The sequence below is a fragment of a genome, unplaced genomic scaffold, assembly GCF_019419815.1.
Source record: "Pyrus x bretschneideri cultivar Hongxiangsu unplaced genomic scaffold, Pyrus_bretschneideri_v1 Contig1, whole genome shotgun sequence".
Lineage (NCBI taxonomy): Eukaryota > Viridiplantae > Streptophyta > Magnoliopsida > Rosales > Rosaceae > Pyrus > Pyrus x bretschneideri.
The window spans coordinates 9,187,551-9,206,760 of record NW_025999390.1 but is presented as its reverse complement, the minus strand read 5'-3'; the positions used below and the strand labels follow the sequence as shown (position 1 = coordinate 9,206,760).

Below are 19,210 nucleotides of genomic sequence, written 5' to 3'. Positions count from 1 at the left end.
GGTCGGGCTGCTGAGGGCTGATTACGAAAACTTCGACTATGATTGGGCTAGGTGCGGATGGCCGGACCACATGATTGTTTGATTTTAAATATAAAAACATCTAACCCAATCCTAACTCTTGTATTTTTTACCCCATGCCTAAGACAGGTAGTTGGAAGATAGCTTATGTGGTCAAAAAATTAGGATTTAAGCCTATCTGGTAAAGTTTGTTAGGATTTATGTACTAAATTAAAAATTCCGTCAATTTTTTGTTAATTATTAACACGTGAACCGCATATATTATGCTAAAACAAAACTCTCTATACACATATTCGGCTAAAACAGACTTCTCCATTAATTGTTAACATGTGGGGCTAGCTCATAAGGTCACACCTGATGTGTCTCGGCTAGACGGCCATGCAGTTGAGTCATCCAAACCGAAGAATGCCGTCTGTGTTGCTTAGAGTGTGCTTTGAGCAAATTACTAATTCAAATTTATGATCATTGAATCCAGCCATAGATCTCGGTACATGCTATGAGATAATTGATTCTAAATATTTCGTGGTAGATCAAGTTCAAAATCGATATTACACAACAAGACCAATAAAACAAACAGCTGCTAGTATTTTCTTGTGCACGTCAATACACGGTTACAAGAAGAACATGACCTTGAAGGCTTGGAACCTGCAACACCTTATTTGTTCTTAGCTAGTCACATATATAGCGTTACATTAAAAAAAATAAAAAAAAAAGACGAAAAAAAATAACAGAGAACCCCAATCTAAATCTTTTTGTTGGGAGTTGATTGTTAGGGAAGTGAGAAGTAGTAATCTATTTGCGGGGGTGAGTGCTGTCTTGATGGGCGGTTCCGGTGATAACTTTGGCAACGTCTAATGCAGTTGCCTCCGGCTTCTTCTTGCTGTACAAGGTGAAGTAACCGATGGTGACAACTACGGCAAAGCCTCCGATCGCCATTTTCATCGGGCAGAAGGGCGCGTTCTTCGTCTGATGGAGTATCTCCGGTGAATGCTGCGCCGGGGAATGACCCTTCATTTGGTGTGCCATGGCTTCGATTTTCCTCTAGCTTTCGTCTCCCTCGTTCAAACAAAGACTCTGTTGTCCCGGGATTTCTTTGTCTCTCTTCGTTTATCTTCAACTATATCTGTCTGAATGCAATGCTTGTAGGCAGAAGAAAGTGGGAACCTGAAAGAAATAGAATGCACACATGTGTAACAAGATAGGGTGTTTAACCGTTTTTCAAGCAACGGTAATAGGAGTGTTCTATTTGTGTGGTTTTAATTACCCCTTAATCACTTTTTAAGGGTCAACTAATTGACCCTTCCATCAGATTAAAATGAAACATTTCCCTCACCTTTCAACCTTCTTCCCTGAAAGTAGGATAGCCAAGAAAAGGGGTGTTTGCACTTGCACCCCTCTCCTGCGCGCCGTCGGATTTCCGGTAAGGGGACCTATGAGTCATCAAGAGTCAAGACTCGAGGGATCAAAGCACAACAAAACACTAAACTAGACAGAACAATTGATAATTAACCTGCATGGTAGCATAGATGATAGAGGAACACAGCAGCCATATGAGAATCCCAGAAATTTGACCCCAACGGAAGCTGGGAGGCAAATAAAAAACCCCGACAAATATAGAGAAAAAAGCTTCAAGGCCGCTGTATGCAGCAAACCGAGAGAACCAAGACACCGAGCAAGCACACACCAGTAGCAACAAACTGTAAATACAAAGAAACAATCAACCAGAAACAATGCTGCACTGCCGAAAAACTGCAAGATTTGACAAAGGAGGGTTTTAATATCCTCTATCTTTACATAGATTACACATCTACCGGAAAAGAGAACTTATTCGAGCCCATACAAAGAGATCAAAAGCGGTATCAACTAATGTATATAAGAGCTTTGAAGCTTAAATACAAGCTTTTTGTTCAAACCACATGTTAAGACGGTGAATTATTACATTTTGTCAGATTTCCTTCGGTAAAAGTAGAAGGGTGAGCCACTGTATTTTCGTTCGTTTGGGATGAAAAAGCAAAGTAAGATGGTACAAACTAATCATCTGCAAGAAGTTTTCCTTCTTTCGATATTCATCTCATCAAACTACCATTTCAGCTTCTTTAATAGTGGAGGGAATCCCGACATCCAACCTCATGGTTGGTCTGTATTCCTCTGGAACGGCAGCTCCCGCATGAATGCACATTTCGACAACCGCAGGGGCTTGCCCATAGAAGTTCCTGAGCTCCCGCTCCAATGGCGGTCCATTCACATCTGGAACATGCCACACATATCTTGGTGGTATCAAGTCATTGAGCACGGCCGCCTGACAGCCATGCTGCCCATTTCGTTGTTGGTGTTTGAAGGCCCCACAGTTCTGAGCCTTGTGCCCGCTAGGACCGACATGCACCTCAGGGAAATACCCGCAAACCCTCACCAGATACATCTTCATCAGCCTCTTGGCTCCTCTCATCATTTGCTCCCATGCTCGTAGTGTTTCCTCAGCAAGCAAGGTTGTTTCTTCTTCATTAGAGGGGGCTACTACCTCCGAATCCGATATTTCAGCCAAAACTGGTCTCTTGGGTTCTTCACTGTCTGGTAGCTCACTTTCATCTACATCAACAAATTCACTCTTCGAAATTCGGATGATTGGCTTTCTTTTCCTTGTAGTGGGATATTCCGGGACATCAACCCCAGCCTGGATGCAGAGCTCAACTATTGCTGGAACTCTAGGAGTTGAGAATCTCTCTTCATGAGGAATACGTCTTCCAAGTCGATCATAGAGGTGGAAAGCTTCAACCGGCAAGAATATGTCATCAACTGAAACCACAAGCAGCAGCGTTACCTGACGGAGCTGCAGCTGGAGCAGGCGACGGAGAATCCAAACCATACTTTCGCTTTTCAGACAGAACCACCACCGTGAGCTTTAAGCCTTTGTCCCAGTGCTCCTTAACACCACTGATGAAGCAGAATGGTCCTGACTTGTCCAACGTGATCCCCTCCACGTCTGCTTTGATTGGCTTTGAAGTGTCGCAGGTCTCATAGGCTTCCTTTGTCACTTGCACCACGGAGTCCCTCCCTTGCTCCTTTTTCCATTCTGCAGGCACCAAAACAAAAATGTCACACTTACTATCGTTTTATAACTATTTCATTTTCAGTTTTTAATATCATTAAGCAAAAATAAAAGAAAATAAGCAGATTTTAGCATGCAATCAGAGTACATTATTGAGTAAGAACGTTTAAAAGCGTAAAAGTAAGTGACTGACTTAAAGTAGCGCTACATTGATATTTTCATTTTAAGTAGATATGAAAATAAGGGTGATGGAGATTGAAATGTGAGAACTTACTGTGAACATTCTGAATCGTCTATGCCCAGCCCACTGAGTCAAGGCTTTGGCAGAATCAACGTTCCAAGAAATGTCCTCATCTCCGACCAGAATGTGTTTGGCTTCAGACAAAGAAAATTTCTGGAGGAGGCCATTGTTGCTTCTGTTCTATGATTTCTGGAGTGTGATTACATTTCAATCTTGATCATAAAACTGCAATTATGTATTTATGATGAGTTGTATAACTTTTCAATTTTGGATAAAAGTCAAGGGAAGAATCAAGAAACGCTTTTTCAATTTTGGATAAAAATCAAGTGAAGAATCAAGAAACGTCTTTTCAAGCAGACGTAGGTTATGTCAGTTAGTTAAAATGTTTATCAGTCCTTTTGTAGCCAAATACGATTATCTTTTTCTATGAACTCGAATAATTAAGAATATGAAAGGACTTGTCCGGTAAGAAAGTGATACCCTTGGATTGCTTGTTTTACAAGGTAAATGAATCAATGATTTTGTATGCCAATTATGAACAAAAGGCACTAGTACTCCGGTATCTAATAGCCTGGGTCATTCAGTCATTGTATGCATAGTATTTAATTATAATTGGTAAAATTCAATTAACAAGCAAAAATAATGCACAATAAACATTTGAGGAGTACTCTTATATTGCTCGAGTAGTTCATTGGTGGTGTTATGTAATGTAACTTAAATCAGCCTAAAGTTCTTGAGTAGTTAGAAACTTAAAAGGCTCTCGTCCAAACATAACATTATGAAAATCTCTTGTCCAAACATAACACATGATAAGTTTTATACCGCCAAAAAGTCGTCTAGCAAAAATTTAAATCTAACAGTTAAATCGAGCACCAAAGAATTTGGTTTTCTAACCAAAATGGTCATTTAGATTTGCATAACACATTACTTTGGTCCTTGAGATTTGAAATTGACACACCCCGACCGAGATCAGGGCGTGCTGGCCGTCACTCAGAGGTGACGTAACCATGTGCACGTGCGGAAGCTAAGTAAAGTAATATAAAAGTACGAATAAATTAAAAACTAGCATACAAAGTACTAAGACAAGTACTAGCGTACGTGAGACACCAAGTTCAGAGCGAGACTACAACAGTCCAAAGAGAATACTACGACAATAATACACCCGAAGGTGACCCTACATTGGTGAGTATCTGTCAGAAATGCCGGGACGCCCTCTGGGAAGACCACCGCAACTGCTAAGCAACTAGAACCTGGAGGGGCGTAAAACAAAAGCGTGAGTGGGCAAAAACAAAGCTCTTTGAAAACTCTTTAACAAAACATATTCTAACCCCTCGCCGTAAAACCTGTATACATCCCAGAAAGTGAAAGTATATACGTATGTATAGATATGCCAGATGTGTTCCAATATATGCCATTCATGCTCGAGAATATATCACATCAGAATCTCATAATAAACGTAAATATTCAAGCATAACACATTTCAATAACCTATAATCTAGCAGCCGGGAGTCACCTAACGTGACCTGTACGGCAGCCTATAGAGCTCCAATCTCATCTCATTAACTAAATCTGCACACGAGTCGGAACCACCTAATGTGGTCTGTACGACAGGCTAGGTGTAATATATATACGCTCTAGTGCTACGATCACGTGAAGCTGTGCGACGAATCGCGGGTCACCTACGAGTCGGAACCACCTAATGTGGTCTGTACGACAGGCTTTGCACCTGACCTGGATCCAAGCTGAGCGTGTGGTGCGGGAGGTGAACATACACGTGAAGGTTATGCCCTGGCCACGGGCGGGAGCACTGACACCGGGGTGCAGATAATGAGCTCTCTAAACATCTCAAACTATAACTGTATAACAACATGAAACCACTTACCTGGCACTTACCTGCGCGTCCACAGCACCAAATACAAATATATAAATGTATGCCGTTACCAATGCATATGATGATGCATAAACGATAATAATAATATGCATGCCATAAATCAATTAACCTTTTATAATAAATTTCTGGGAATATAAACGTATATAGGTATATACGGAAAACAAAAGCCCACTCACTGATAAGTGGAAGGGTCGTAGCCCCCCTGCCTCGAGTGAATACGCTCGTCCTCGGAGTACGTATCACCTATAAGCGAAAAAGCTACGGAAACGTCAATTTCAAAGCACATAACCAACTCTTCGTAATAATTTCTCATACATTGCTCAAAATGGACAAATGAATATACTAACGTGATCTACACAACCTCACGATCACAACCATATTTTTAAAATAATTTTTGGACCACGCACGCGCCCCCACGCGCCTGATCACGCACGGACCCACGCGCCCCCACGCGCGGTCACGTGCACTGCACACCGACGGAATATTCCGTTGACTGACGGAATATTCCGTTGACTGACGCCGTTAGTCCTATTGGAATATTCCGTTAAAACTTAACGGAATATTCCCCTGTCCTCTCCGGCGAGCCGGCGCCGTCGCCGGAAAACTGGAAAAACTTCAAACTTCGTTTTCTCACTCGTTTTTCAACCATTTTTCACGTTCTTTATACCAAAATGAAGCTTAGGACTAGTAGAATCACGTTAGACTACTTTTAAGGCCTAAAAATCAAGGAATCTCACCTGCAACAACGATCTAAGTTCGGCCAACTTTGGAACTAGGCCTTCCCGACGTCCAAATTCACCCAACGAAGCATTCCCAAGCTCCTTGAGACCTCATTAACACATCTACAAGCTTATAAAGTTCAAAAACATGCTAGATTAAATTTGCATGAATAGTGCTCGAAACGGAGTTCGTCGAATCGACGTGAAAACGTAAGATTCCTCACCTGAAAATGGTATGGTTGTGCTCCTCTCGACTTCACGAGTTCGATGGTGTAATTTGTTTCTTGATTTGTGAAGGTTTGATTGTATGTGTGTGTGTGTGTCCGTGTGTTTGAAGAGAGAAGAAGATGAGGAAGAAGATGAGCTCGGGGAGAGAGAGAGACAAAGAGACAGAAAAGAAGACAGAGATGAGGGATTTGAGGAAAAGGAAAAGGAAGAAATGATGACAGGGTGTGTGTGTGTCTCACACATTCCCACACTACCCGAAACTACACTAAACGTACTTACAACGGACTAGGGGTAAAATGGTAGTTTCACACGTACGTTTTATTTGTTTCGGGACGGGATGTCACAACCTACCCACCTTAATAGAATTTCGTCCCGAAATTCAAAACAACCAAATATAACCCCTAGTAGTCGAAGAACAATCTAGGATATCTATCCCTCATTCGATTTTCTGTCTCCCATGTAGCTTCTTCTACAGAATGATTCCTCCACAAGACTTTCACTAAGTTCACCGTCTTGTTCCTCAGAACCTTCTCTTTCCAATCTAAGATCGTTAATGGTTCCTCGTCATACGTCAAGTCTAGATTAATCTCCAGAGGTTGGGGAGGTATCACATGCGACGGATCAGCAACATAATGTCGGAGCATAGACACGTGGAAAACGTTGTGCACTCTAGCTAGCTCTGGAGGCAACTCCAATCTGTAAGCTACTTCACCAACTCGTTCTGTGACCATGTATGGTCCGATATATCTGGGACTCAACTTCCCCTTCTTTCCAAACCGTACAACACCCTTCCACGGTGAAAGTTTCAGAAATACCCAATCTCCGACTTCATACACTCTGTTCGTAGCATGTCGATCTGCTAAACTTTTCTGCCTGTCCTGAGCTACTTTCAGGTTTGACCTAATTACCTGAATATTCTGAGTAGTCTCCTCAATAATCTCAGGACCTACCAAGGCTCTTTCTCCAACCTCTGACCAACACAACGGTGTACGACAAGCTTTTCCATACAAGGCTTCAAATGGCGCCATACCAATGCTCGAATGGAAACTGTTGTTGTAAGCAAATTCCATCAAATCTAACCGTTGGTGCCAAGCATCACTGAACTCTAGCACCGAAGCTCGCAGCATATCTTCTAAGGTCTGAATAGTCCTCTCTGACTGTCCGTCCGTCTGTGGATGATATGCTGTACTGTAAAGTAGTCTCGTACCCAAAGCTTCTTGAAAAGCTACCCAAAACTTCGATGTAAACCGTGGGTCACGATCCGAGACAATACTCACAGGAACACCATGGTACTTTACAACCTTCGAAATGAATAATTCCGCTAACCGGCTCAAAGAATACTTCTCTCTCACTGGAATAAAATGTGCTGATTTAGTGAGCCGATCAACGATCACCCAAATGCCGTCAAAGCCGTTATGTGTACGCGGGAGCTTGTACACAAAATCCATGGTGATATTTTCCCATTTCCATTCTGGAACAGGAAGCGGCTGCAACAGCCCAAACGGCTTCTTTCTTTCTGCTTTAACCTGCTGACAAACAGCACACCTGCTTACATACTCGGCTATCTCCCTTTTCATACCCGCCCAATAGTAGAATGGTCGAATGGTATGATACATTTTAGTAGCTCCTGGATGCATGGCGTACGCCGAGATATGTGCTTCATCGAGAATTTCCTTCTTCAAATCCCCATCATTAGGCACGAACATTCTTCCCTCCTGCATCAACATGCCATCCGATTCACGTACCATGAGGTCTCTCCTCCTACCTTGTTCTCGAGCTTGAATTAGTTCTTGAATCTCCCGATCAGCTACCTGAGCTTCAAGCACCCGATCAACAAGAATTGGTCTAACTTGAAAATTAGCAAGTAATGCTACCTCTCGATCTTCTGCTTCTAACCTCACTCCTGTAGCACGCAAATCCACCAAAAGAGGAACATGACTCGCATACAACGCATTAATGCGGCCCTGTGACTTTCTGCTAAGTGCATCTGCCACTACGTTCGCACGACCAGGGTGATAGTCAATCGTGCAATCGTAATCGCTGAGCAACTCCAACCACCTCCTTTGACGAAGATTAAGTTCCTTCTGAGTAAAGAGATATTGGAGACTCTTGTGATCTGTGAAGATCCTACACTTCTCCCTGTAAAGGTAGTGTCTCCACAACTTCAACGCAAAGATAATAGCAGCCAACTCCAAATCATGTGTAGGGTAATTCATCTCATGGGATTTCAATTGCCGCGAAGCATAAGCAATCACCCTACCATGCTGCATCAATACACATCCCAGACCATTCAAGGAAGCATCGCTATAAACCTCAAATTCACCATTGTCGTCCGGGAGTGCCAAAACAGGTGCATGAGTGAGACAATGCTTCAACTGTTGGAAACTCTGCTCACACTTATCATCCCACTCAAATTTCACTTCCTTCCTCGTTAACCTCGTTAATGGTAAGGAAATCACCGAAAAATCCTTAACGAATCTCCGATAATACCCCGCCAAACCAAGGAAACTTCTCACCTCAGTGACTGTTCGTGGTTGTTCCCAACTCTCCACAGCTGCAATCTTCTGAGGATCAACCAAAATACCTTGAGCAGAAATGATGTGCCCCAAAAATGCAACTTGATCTAACCAGAATTGGCACTTGCTAAACTTAGCATATAATTGGTGTTCCCTCAACCTTTTCAACACTAAAGTAAGATGTCTAACATGCTCCGCTTTGGACTTAGAATACACCAAAATATCGTCAATGAAGACAATAACAAACCTATCCAAGTAAGGTTGGAATACCCGGTTCATTAAATCCATGAAAGCTGCTGGTGCATTTGTCAACCCAAACGGCATAACCAGAAACTCGTAATGGCCGTAACGAGTCCTGAACGCCGTCTTAGGAACATCATCTCTATTAATCTTCAGCTGATAGTACCCAGACCTCAAGTCTATCTTAGAGAATACACTGGCACCTCGAAGTTGATCAAACAAGTCATCGATACGAGGCAATGGATAACGGTTTTTAATCGTCACCCGATTCAATTGTCTATAATCAATACACAGCCTCAGAGTTCCGTCCTTCTTCCTCACAAACAACACTGGAGCGCCCCAAGGTGAAGTACTAGGCTGAATAAACCCCTTATCCACTAATTCCTGCAACTGCACTTTTAATTCCCTTAACTCTGCGGGAGCCATACGATAAGGAGTCAAAGAGATAGGATTAGTACCTGGAAGCAATTCAATAGTGAACTCCACATCTCGATCCAGGGGTAAACCAGGTAAATCCTCGGGAAAAACATCAGGAAAATGTCTGACCACTCTCACATCCTCAATTCGGCTCGGAACGGCCTCATCTAACACCACATGAGCTAGATACCCATGACAACCTTTAGACAACAACTTTTTCGCTCGTAAAGCCGAAATAACACCGTGTCTTACCCCACTCTGCTCACCCACAAAAGTAACCATAGGTAGTCCAGGACGACGAAACGTAACTACTTTCCCGTAACAGTCAATATTAGCACGATTGGGGTGCAACCAATCCGCGCCCAAGATCACATCAAAGTCAACAATATCTAACGGGATAAGATCAGCTGGCATAACAACACCCTCTACTATCACTGGACAACCTGGGTACATACAATCTACCATACACCTCTCTCCTCTAGGCATAGCAAACTCTAAATCAAACCCTAGAGGTGTGGGGCGAGGTTGTGTCACTTGAGCAAATGTATGAGAAATAACGGAATGTGTAGCTCCGCAATCAATTAAGACTCTAGCAAAATAGCCAAGAATGTTTAACGTACCCATTATTAGATCCGGGTTATTCTGAGCATCCTGCAGGGAAATGTTGTGAATGCGCCCTTGACCCTGCTGTCGTCCGCCGCGACCTCTGCTCGCTTGAACACCGCGGCCTTGAGCTCCACGCCCCTGACTGGGCTGACCCAACTGTCTTAAAGACCCTGCACTACTAGTGGCCATCTCCGCTTGCTGATATTGTCCTCCCGGGTACCACTGAGAACCACTAGCTAGGATCGGAGGATACGGCATGTAGTTACCAGGATACGGGGGATAACCACCTTGTGGATACGGGTTCTGGGGATACTGGTGTTGTCCCGGAGCATAGGGAACAGCATCACCTTGGTAATGGTAGGCACCACCTCTACCTGCCTGGCCATAACCACTCGGACCTTGAATTTGCAGCATTGGTGCAGGTCGTGGCATAAAGGTCTGCTGCGACCTCTGCTGCTGACCCTGGGGACAATTTGCCGCTCTATGTCCCACTTGTCCACACGTGAAACACCCACTGTTGCCATACCTACACTCGCCGAAATGTGGGATATTACACCTACGGCAAAATGGGACTCGGCTCCGGCCACCATCACCTTGTCTTTGGCCTCGAGCTCTTCCAGCAAACCTATTTCCTCGTCCCTGTCCAGAGGCACTGAAACTACCACTGGATGAACTCGAACTAGCACCACCCTTCTTAAAGTTCTGAGTCTGACGAGGCCCAAACGACGTTTGACCTTTTCCCTTATCATCTATCTTCTGATTGCCATCCTTTCTTTCTTCATCACTGTCGCTTGACATGTTTTCAGAGTCCTCAATTCTCAACAGTCTCTCGTAGAATTCCTGGTAGGACTCACAGGGTGTAGTGGTCGCCATCGAACGCCACTTCTTCTTAGTACCTCCACGGAAAAGACGAAGCATTTCGGCTGGATTACTATTAATATCAGGATGATAACGGGACAGATCAGTGAACTTGCGATAGTATTCATTAGCCGTCATCTTCCGTTGTTTCAGATCAGTGAATTCCTGCTTCTTGCGGTCAACGTACTCTGGGGGCACAAACCTCCTCTTGAATAACCTAGTGAAAACATTCCAGTCGGTCATCTCGGCTGGAGTTAAACTATGAAGCTCATGCTCCCACCAAGATGCAGATTCTGTACCCAGAAACCATGAGGTCGTCTCAACCCATCTCTCAGCCGGAAGGTTCCCCTGATTATGCAATACTCGGAAAGTCTTCTCAATATGTTCCAACCAACGTTCGGCTCCCTCGGGCCCCTCATGACCGTGGAACTTATCCAATTTCAGGTTATACATAGTCTCCAGAGGAGTCCTCTGGGGAGGGCGGATAGCTGATTGGATAGCATTAGCAATAACTTCCCCCAGCTGAGTGAGATTAGGGAAACTAGACTCATCGGAGCGACGTGGTTCCCGACGAGGTGGCATGATTCTGACAGAAAGCACCAAAACTATTAGAATACTCACACAGACACAGGACTGCCAAACCTATGCTCTGATACCAAACTGACACACCCCGACCGAGATCAGGGCGTGCTGGCCGTCACTCGGAGGTGACGTAACCATGTGCACGTGCGGAAGCTAAGTAAAGTAATATAAAAGTACGAATAAATTAAAAACTAGCATACAAAGTACTAAGACAAGTACTAGCGTACGTGAGACACCAAGTTCAGAGCGAGACTACAACAGTCCAAAGAGAATACTACGACAATAATACACCCGAAGGTGACCCTACATTGGTGAGTATCTGTCAGAAATGCCGGGACGCCCTCTGGGAAGACCACCGCAACTGCTAAGCAACTAGAACCTGGAGGGGCGCAAAACAAAAGCGTGAGTGGGCAAAAACAAAGCTCTTTGAAAACTCTTTAACAAAACATATTCTAACCCCTCGCCGTAAAACCTGTATACATCCCAGAAAGTGAAAGTATATACGTATGTATAGATATGCCAGATGTGTTCCAATATATGCCATTCATGCTCGAGAATATATCACATCAGAATCTCATAATAAACGTAAATATTCAAGCATAACACATTTCAATAACCTATAATCTAGCAGCCGGGAGTCACCTAACGTGACCTGTACGGCAGCCTATAGAGCTCCAATCTCATCTCATTAACTAAATCTGCACACGAGTCGGAACCACCTAATGTGGTCTGTACGACAGGCTAGGTGTAATATATATACGCTCTAGTGCTACGATCACGTGAAGCTGTGCGACGAATCGCGGGTCACCTACGAGTCGGAACCACCTAATGTGGTCTGTACGACAGGCTTTGCACCTGACCTGGATCCAAGCTGAGCGTGTGGTGCGGGAGGTGAACATACACGTGAAGGCTATGCCCTGGCCACGGGCGGGAGCACTGACACCGGGGTGCAGATAATGAGCTCTCTAAACATCTCAAACTATAACTGTATAACAACATGAAACCACTTACCTGGCACTTACCTGCGCGTCCACAGCACCAAATACAAATATATAAATGTATGCCGTTACCAATGCATATGATGATGCATAAACGATAATAATAATATGCATGCCATAAATCAATTAACCTTTTATAATAAATTTCTGGGAATATAAACGTATATAGGTATATACGGAAAACAAAAGCCCACTCACTGATAAGTGGAAGGGTCGTAGCCCCCCTGCCTCGAGTGAATACGCTCGTCCTCGGAGTACGTATCACCTATAAGCGAAAAAGCTACGGAAACGTCAATTTCAAAGCACATAACCAACTCTTCGTAATAATTTCTCATACATTGCTCAAAATGGACAAATGAATATACTAACGTGATCTACACAACCTCACGATCACAACCATATTTTTAAAATAATTTTTGGACCACGCACGCGCCCCCACGCGCCTGATCACGCACGGACCCACGCGCCCCCACGCGCGGTCACGTGCACTGCACACCGACGGAATATTCCGTTGACTGACGGAATATTCCGTTGACTGACGCCGTTAGTCCTATTGGAATATTCCGTTAAAACTTAACGGAATATTCCCCTGTCCTCTCCGGCGAGCCGCCGCCGCCGCCGGAAAACTGGAAAAACTTCAAACTTCGTTTTCTCACTCGTTTTTCAACCATTTTTCACGTTCTTTATACCAAAATGAAGCTTAGGACTAGTAGAATCACGTTAGACTACTTTTAAGGCCTAAAAATCAAGGAATCTCACCTGCAACAACGATCTAAGTTCGGCCAACTTTGGAACTAGGCCTTCCCGACGTCCAAATTCACCCAACGAAGCATTCCCAAGCTCCTTGAGATCTCATTAACACATCTACAAGCTTATAAAGTTCAAAAACATGCTAGATTAAATTTGCATGAATAGTGCTCGAAACGGAGTTCGTCGAATCGACGTGAAAACGTAAGATTCCTCACCTGAAAATGGTATGGTTGTGCTCCTCTCGACTTCACGAGTTCGATGGTGTAATTTGTTTCTTGATTTGTGAAGGTTTGATTGTATGTGTGTGTGTGTCCGTGTGTTTGAAGAGAGAAGAAGATGAGGAAGAAGATGAGCTCGGGGAGAGAGAGAGACAAAGAGACAGAAAAGAAGACAGAGATGAGGGATTTGAGGAAAAGGAAAAGGAAGAAATGATGACAGGGTGTGTGTGTGTCTCACACATTCCCACACTACCCGAAACTACACTAAACGTACTTACAACGGACTAGGGGTAAAATGGTAGTTTCACACGTACGTTTTATTTGTTTCGGGACGGGATGTCACAGAAATCAATAGAAGTGATCCCTAAAATTGTCTACCATCAATCATTTTAGTCATTTCATGCAAAATTATGTTAAATAAGGATCAAAATAACAAATGTACCCTCAATTTAATAAACAATTAGTCAAAAAGATTTGACAAAAATTAATGATATTTTGGTTTTTTATTCTTATTGAATAAAGATATTTTCACGAAATGACCAAAATGATTGATAGTGGATGGCAAATTCTATTGATTTCCAATCTCAGAGATCAAAACGAGGAATTATGCAAATCTCAGAGATCATTTTGGCTAAAAAAGCCAAAGATTTATTTATTTATTTATTTATTATTTTATTTTTTATTTTTTTTATGAATAATTTTGCGGCATTCTTCTGGAGAGTGGGAGAGGAGAGCAATTTGAACGACGTCTAATAAACCTGATATTAATTAAATTACAGCCGAAAGGACTTATTCACCACCAAAGTTTTCAACACCACCACAGGGTCATCAAACGGAAACAATACAAATTAAAGGTATAGCAGCAAACAGCAGGACACGGTTCATGACATAAACCATCAGCATGCTTTGAATCACGAGATTTGGCAACATAACGTCTCTCATTTCAGGAGTGTCTTCACGATAGATTTCACATTCAGCTTCTTGAGGTCAGTGTACGACTGCCCGCACCCGACAAACATGACCGGAGCTCCAGATATGTAAACCATGGACAGCGCAGCGCCGACCTACACCATACCCACAAAATTCAGTTAGAACTAACGGAATCAGTGAAAGAAAAAGAAGCCCTCAAAAGTATATAATAATCATAAGCAATTGCAGATTAAAAACGTTTGTCTACCTTATCGTCAATAGTGTCGAACTTAGTGAGCAATATCCCATCTATCAATCTAGGGTTTTGCGACGTTGAGAGGTCCGCTAATTTCTGCAGGAACAGGGAAGGTGGAATCAGAAACCAGCCAGTAAGCAAATAATGATACAGAAACTGTTAAATTTCAGGTAGATGGGTCATTGGCCCACTCCAACAACATCGATACTGTCCCCACTTGGCCATCTACTCAATCCGTCAGGTGTGAGGTTTTAAACCAAAAGGCCTCGGTGTTAGTTAGAGTGGGGTAATTCTATTTAAAGGGCTTGTTCTCAAACCTTTTGGCCGATGTGGGACAGAAGAATTCTAACAGAAACAAACATAATTGGATATTACTAGAAAAAGCCGAGAATAGGAATATGGCGCTCAAACCTGATTAAACTTCGAAAGCTGATCAACAGCATCGTTCCCAACCAGTGCCTCTCCAACGAACAAGACAAGATCTGGGTTGTTAAGATTGACAAGCTTTGACAGTGCCCTCATCAATGGCTCATTATCCTGAAAGGCGTAACAGATATATAATTATAAAATTAACAAAAATAAACAAAAAAAGTAAACACATCAGATAATCTTAGCATGTACATCAAAACAGTAAATACAGATGCTCAACCATTCTGCTATAGAACAAGAAATACAGTACCTGCATACGACCAGCAGTATCAACAAGAACCACATCAGAACCATTGTGTGTGGCCTCCTGGATTGCTTCCTTAGCCACGACAGCAGGATCTTTCTCGTATCCCTTCTCAAAAATAGGGATCTGAGATGGAAGGTTTGGTTGCATGTTAATTATGAAGGTCAAGACAGAAAATTAATTGTTTTTATCCAAAGAACCATTATTAGTCTTTCCCAAATGAATGTGAATCCTGTAATATGATACCTGGAGTCTACGTGCATGAGTACGCAACTGCTCCACAGCTCCAGATCGAAATGTATCGCAGGCAGCCATCATAACACTGACGTTATGCTGTTGAAGCCAATAAGCAACCTGCATGGTGCAATTGGTTAATAAAACGATCGGTCCATCAGTAAAGAGGCATGCTTTAACGTAAACAGAGAAGAATTCAGCTCAACCTTAGCCAAATTGGTAGATTTCCCCACTCCATTCACACCAACAAAAACGACGACATACGGCTTCCTTTGTTCCTTGGCAGCATGCACATCCCTCAGTATATCAATAGAGCGCCTGGGAGTTAAAATACGAACAAGGGCATCTTCCATCGCAGTCTGCAGTAAGTTTTACATGCCCAATATTAATCTTATAACATGATAAAAAATGAATAATGACAGGCCAAACTGGAAGACTGGATATTGGAGGAATGAAGAGAACTAATCAACAAACCTGCACAGTAGAAGATATTCTTGTGAACGAAGCCAGCTTTTTCCCCTCAAGACTAGCTGCCACTGATTCACAAAGCTTCTCAGCAATCTCCTCGGCCTACAAATGCAACAGCACAAATTCATATTAGACGGCTCAATAAGAGTGAAAATACTGTAGTACAAGGTGACAAATATTGAAAAGGATTGTACCATCAATCTAAAAACTTGAAAGTTACTGATAAAATAAACTTCAGCTTAATAATGGGAAATAGAATAGTTAAAGAGCATACCACGTTCTTAGTCATGAGCCTATCCTTGAGAGCTTTCAAAGCTGGTTCCAGGTCAGACCTCTCCAAGTTTGCCTTACCAGCAATACTGAATACAAACAAGCAAAAGATGCATAAAAATTATGTAACAACCTAATAGTCTGATGAAACTGGCTTGAGAATACAAGAAAACATAAGCCATTTCAGATTTATCGAGACAAAGAGAAACGGAGTGATGAGCCATCTCAATAGCAGTTAGTTTCACCGACTCAAAAAGTCAATTCAACATAACAAATATCATATATTTCCAAAAGATTTACCTCTGGAACATAGATGAAAACCACCCCTTCTTTTGCTTATCAGGCTTGCTTTCCTTCCCAACATCCTCTTCCTCTTCCTCCTCACTTTCACTACTGAAATCCTCTTCTTTGTCCATCATACTTTCACCATGATCGGCTGCCACGACCTCAATATTGTTGTCTCCATTCTCACCCACAGGATCCGTAAAATCCAGTTTCGACTCAGGAGGTTTATCATCCCAAACTCTATTCTTCTTTGTTATCTTCTTTTTTGGCTCAGCCTTGGAGCCCTTGCTATCAACAGTAGCTGTTTTTTCTGTCTTCTTCCCAGCCTTCGACCTAAGTTTCTGAAGCTTATTTACATCAAAAGCCCCAAGATTGGAACTAGTATTTTCTTTTCCGTTAGCAGTACCATTAGATTCTTTGAAATCCAGGTGATTACCATTGGAGATCCCATTCTCCAATTTACGGCCTTTCATATTATCACCATCCCCGCCATCACTTGCCAAACCACCTTCATTTTTTTTCTTGTCTCCTCCAACTCCAGTCTTCTGCACCTGCCCTTGCTTCTTATTGTTCACAGGCTTACCCACCTGCTTTGACTTCTTCAATTCCTCCGCCCTAGCCTCAGCCTCCTTCTTCAGTTGTCGAAAAGTTTCATCAAAGTCAGCATAGACTGTCCTTTTCGGATCATAAATCTCCGAGAACTCATGTTTCACCATCGAAAGCAGTTCATCCACATACAACAGATGGAGGATCTTCTGGTAAACTGCGACAAACACGAGCCCGAGCTCATTGTGGAAGGTCCATTTGAGCGTGTAAGCAGCCCCAGGGGCATTGTAATCGAAAGAAGCTAAACCAGACCGTTCCTCCAAAAGACAGGATCGGATCAAGGTGTCGATAGGAGATCCCTTAAGAGCATTTCCAAGCTCTTTGCATGTCCAGAGGATTAATCCTCCTCTAGTAAATATCAGTAATTGTTCTAACATCTTCGATTATCTCCAATGCCTCTCTGCAATCAAACCCATAAAAATTATTACCAATTTTAAAATCTCATATAATTTTACCAACAACCCATCAATCCAAACAAAACTTGCGTTCAAATTAACCAACAAAAACAACTCATAATTTTTTTTTTCAATTCAATTTCAACATTTCCAACCATATAGATTAAAAAACAATCAAAGCATCAATATTTATCAATGAAAGAACAAATACAGTTAAAGATCCAGCTAAATTCCAAATTTAAACTCCCACAAAAGTCATTTGCTTTACCATAGTATCTGAATCCAGAAAACCCCACAATTTAAAATAAATGTTGAAAAGAAAAACCTCAAATCGATGGATCGGGAAAGGGAAATTCGATCATCAGTATTCAGTTCAGAATCGAATAAACCCTCAAATCGAATCCGAAATAATCGAATCGATAAATCGGAAAATTTAGGGAAATTCGGTAAATAAATATAAAAATAATATAGACATACCTGTGTTTTCTTCCAACTGTGAGAAAATCCTACGAGGAACAAAAATGAAATATAAAATACAAAACACGAGAAAGAAAAAGAAAAGATTGATTTCAGGAGAGGACAGAATAAAAATTGGGGAGTTCGCGACGGTCGCGATTTATATATGAGCGTCCAAGAGAGCGAGGGTAATTTCGGAAGTTCGGTGTTTTGAGTTTTCGAATTTGGACCTGCTTCGAAATGGTATATCACGTGTCATTATACAAATGGTAGAATATATGTCTTAAAAATTTAATAATTTAAAAAATAAAATTTTTCGCCACTTCTATAAAAATACGTAATGTACCACCTGTATTCCCGTCACAATAAAAAATTTCCTCTAAGGTTGGACGGTAAAACGAGTGTAAAATTAACGGAAAATAACAGTTTGGACGTTATGTTGGCGCTCTTTTGATGCACTCCTGTGGATAGAGTGATTTTCCGAATTTAATTCAAAACTTCATATGAGCTTGTACTGATGTTTAAGCAGAATCGTTACCAAAAAAGTAGATTTTTAACCTTTAAGATATTTGTTTGACAACTTTCTAGCAAAAGTACGTGAAAATTCGCTCGTTGGAAACTCTACCTCTTTTGATCTCATTTTTTTTTATTTTAATAATGACGTTATTTGTATTGCATTTACTAACGTTATTTTGTTGATAATTTTATTAATATGTAGATCAAATTTATTTTATGATGATGTTATTTATATTGTATTTACTACTGCTTATATTAAAAGATACAAATAGTTAGTCCAAATAGCAATAGTCTATGTGAAATTTCAATTTTTCTTTTAAAAGTTTGAAAAATAAATAATCAAGATAATATAAAAAAGTTAAATTAATTGGAAGGTTGGACTACACTCCAGCAGATTTTTTATGTTTATATTGCATGCTATAGCTATATTGTGGTTGTAAATGGGTCGATTGAGAGGATTTGAGATCCTCTTTGGTTTTCTATGCTCGGAGTAGTTGAACTCAAAAATCTAAGCCATTCAAGAAAGACAGGGATTCAAACTGTTTAAAAATTTCGTTTTTCATAATATGAGCTAGTAAAAAGAACTAATAAAGACTGCAACATTTAAATTAAGTAGTTTGAAATTTCAATTCCCTCTAGACAAAGACGCCACCATTGCGCTCTTCGAATCAAGTGCAAAGTCGCGATGGGTTTTAGCACAGAAATCATGGAATGTGCGATCCTCCAACACGTCACATAGGTTGAGAAATGCATCGACACTTGTCATTGGGTGCTCTATTTGCCTTGAAACATGAGTAAAGCACCCCAATACCAT

General features: G+C 41.7%; 2 protein-coding genes across 2 annotated transcripts; both read right to left on the bottom strand.

The window, feature by feature from the left end:
* Nucleotides 1-2,032: 2,032 nt before the first annotated feature.
* On the bottom strand, nucleotides 2,033-3,109 carry LOC125477280 (APO protein 2, chloroplastic-like). Its single transcript, XM_048584232.1, has one exon. It carries the CDS (start codon nucleotides 2,879-2,881, stop codon nucleotides 2,093-2,095), a length of 789 nt encoding a protein of 262 aa, XP_048440189.1. The 5' UTR covers nucleotides 2,882-3,109; the 3' UTR covers nucleotides 2,033-2,092.
* A 10,956-nt stretch (nucleotides 3,110-14,065) lies between these two features.
* LOC103949062 (signal recognition particle receptor subunit alpha homolog) lies at nucleotides 14,066-18,047 on the bottom strand. The gene is made up of 10 exons (XM_009360156.3): nucleotides 17,902-18,047; nucleotides 16,439-17,429; nucleotides 16,143-16,227; nucleotides 15,875-15,970; nucleotides 15,607-15,759; nucleotides 15,413-15,520; nucleotides 15,173-15,292; nucleotides 14,905-15,030; nucleotides 14,506-14,589; nucleotides 14,066-14,392 (listed from the first exon to the last, which is right to left on the bottom strand). The coding sequence occupies exons 2-10, from the start codon at nucleotides 17,404-17,406 to the stop codon at nucleotides 14,267-14,269; spliced, it is 1,866 nt and encodes a 621-aa protein (XP_009358431.1). The 5' UTR covers nucleotides 17,407-17,429; nucleotides 17,902-18,047; the 3' UTR covers nucleotides 14,066-14,266.
* Nucleotides 18,048-19,210: the final 1,163 nt, after the last annotated feature.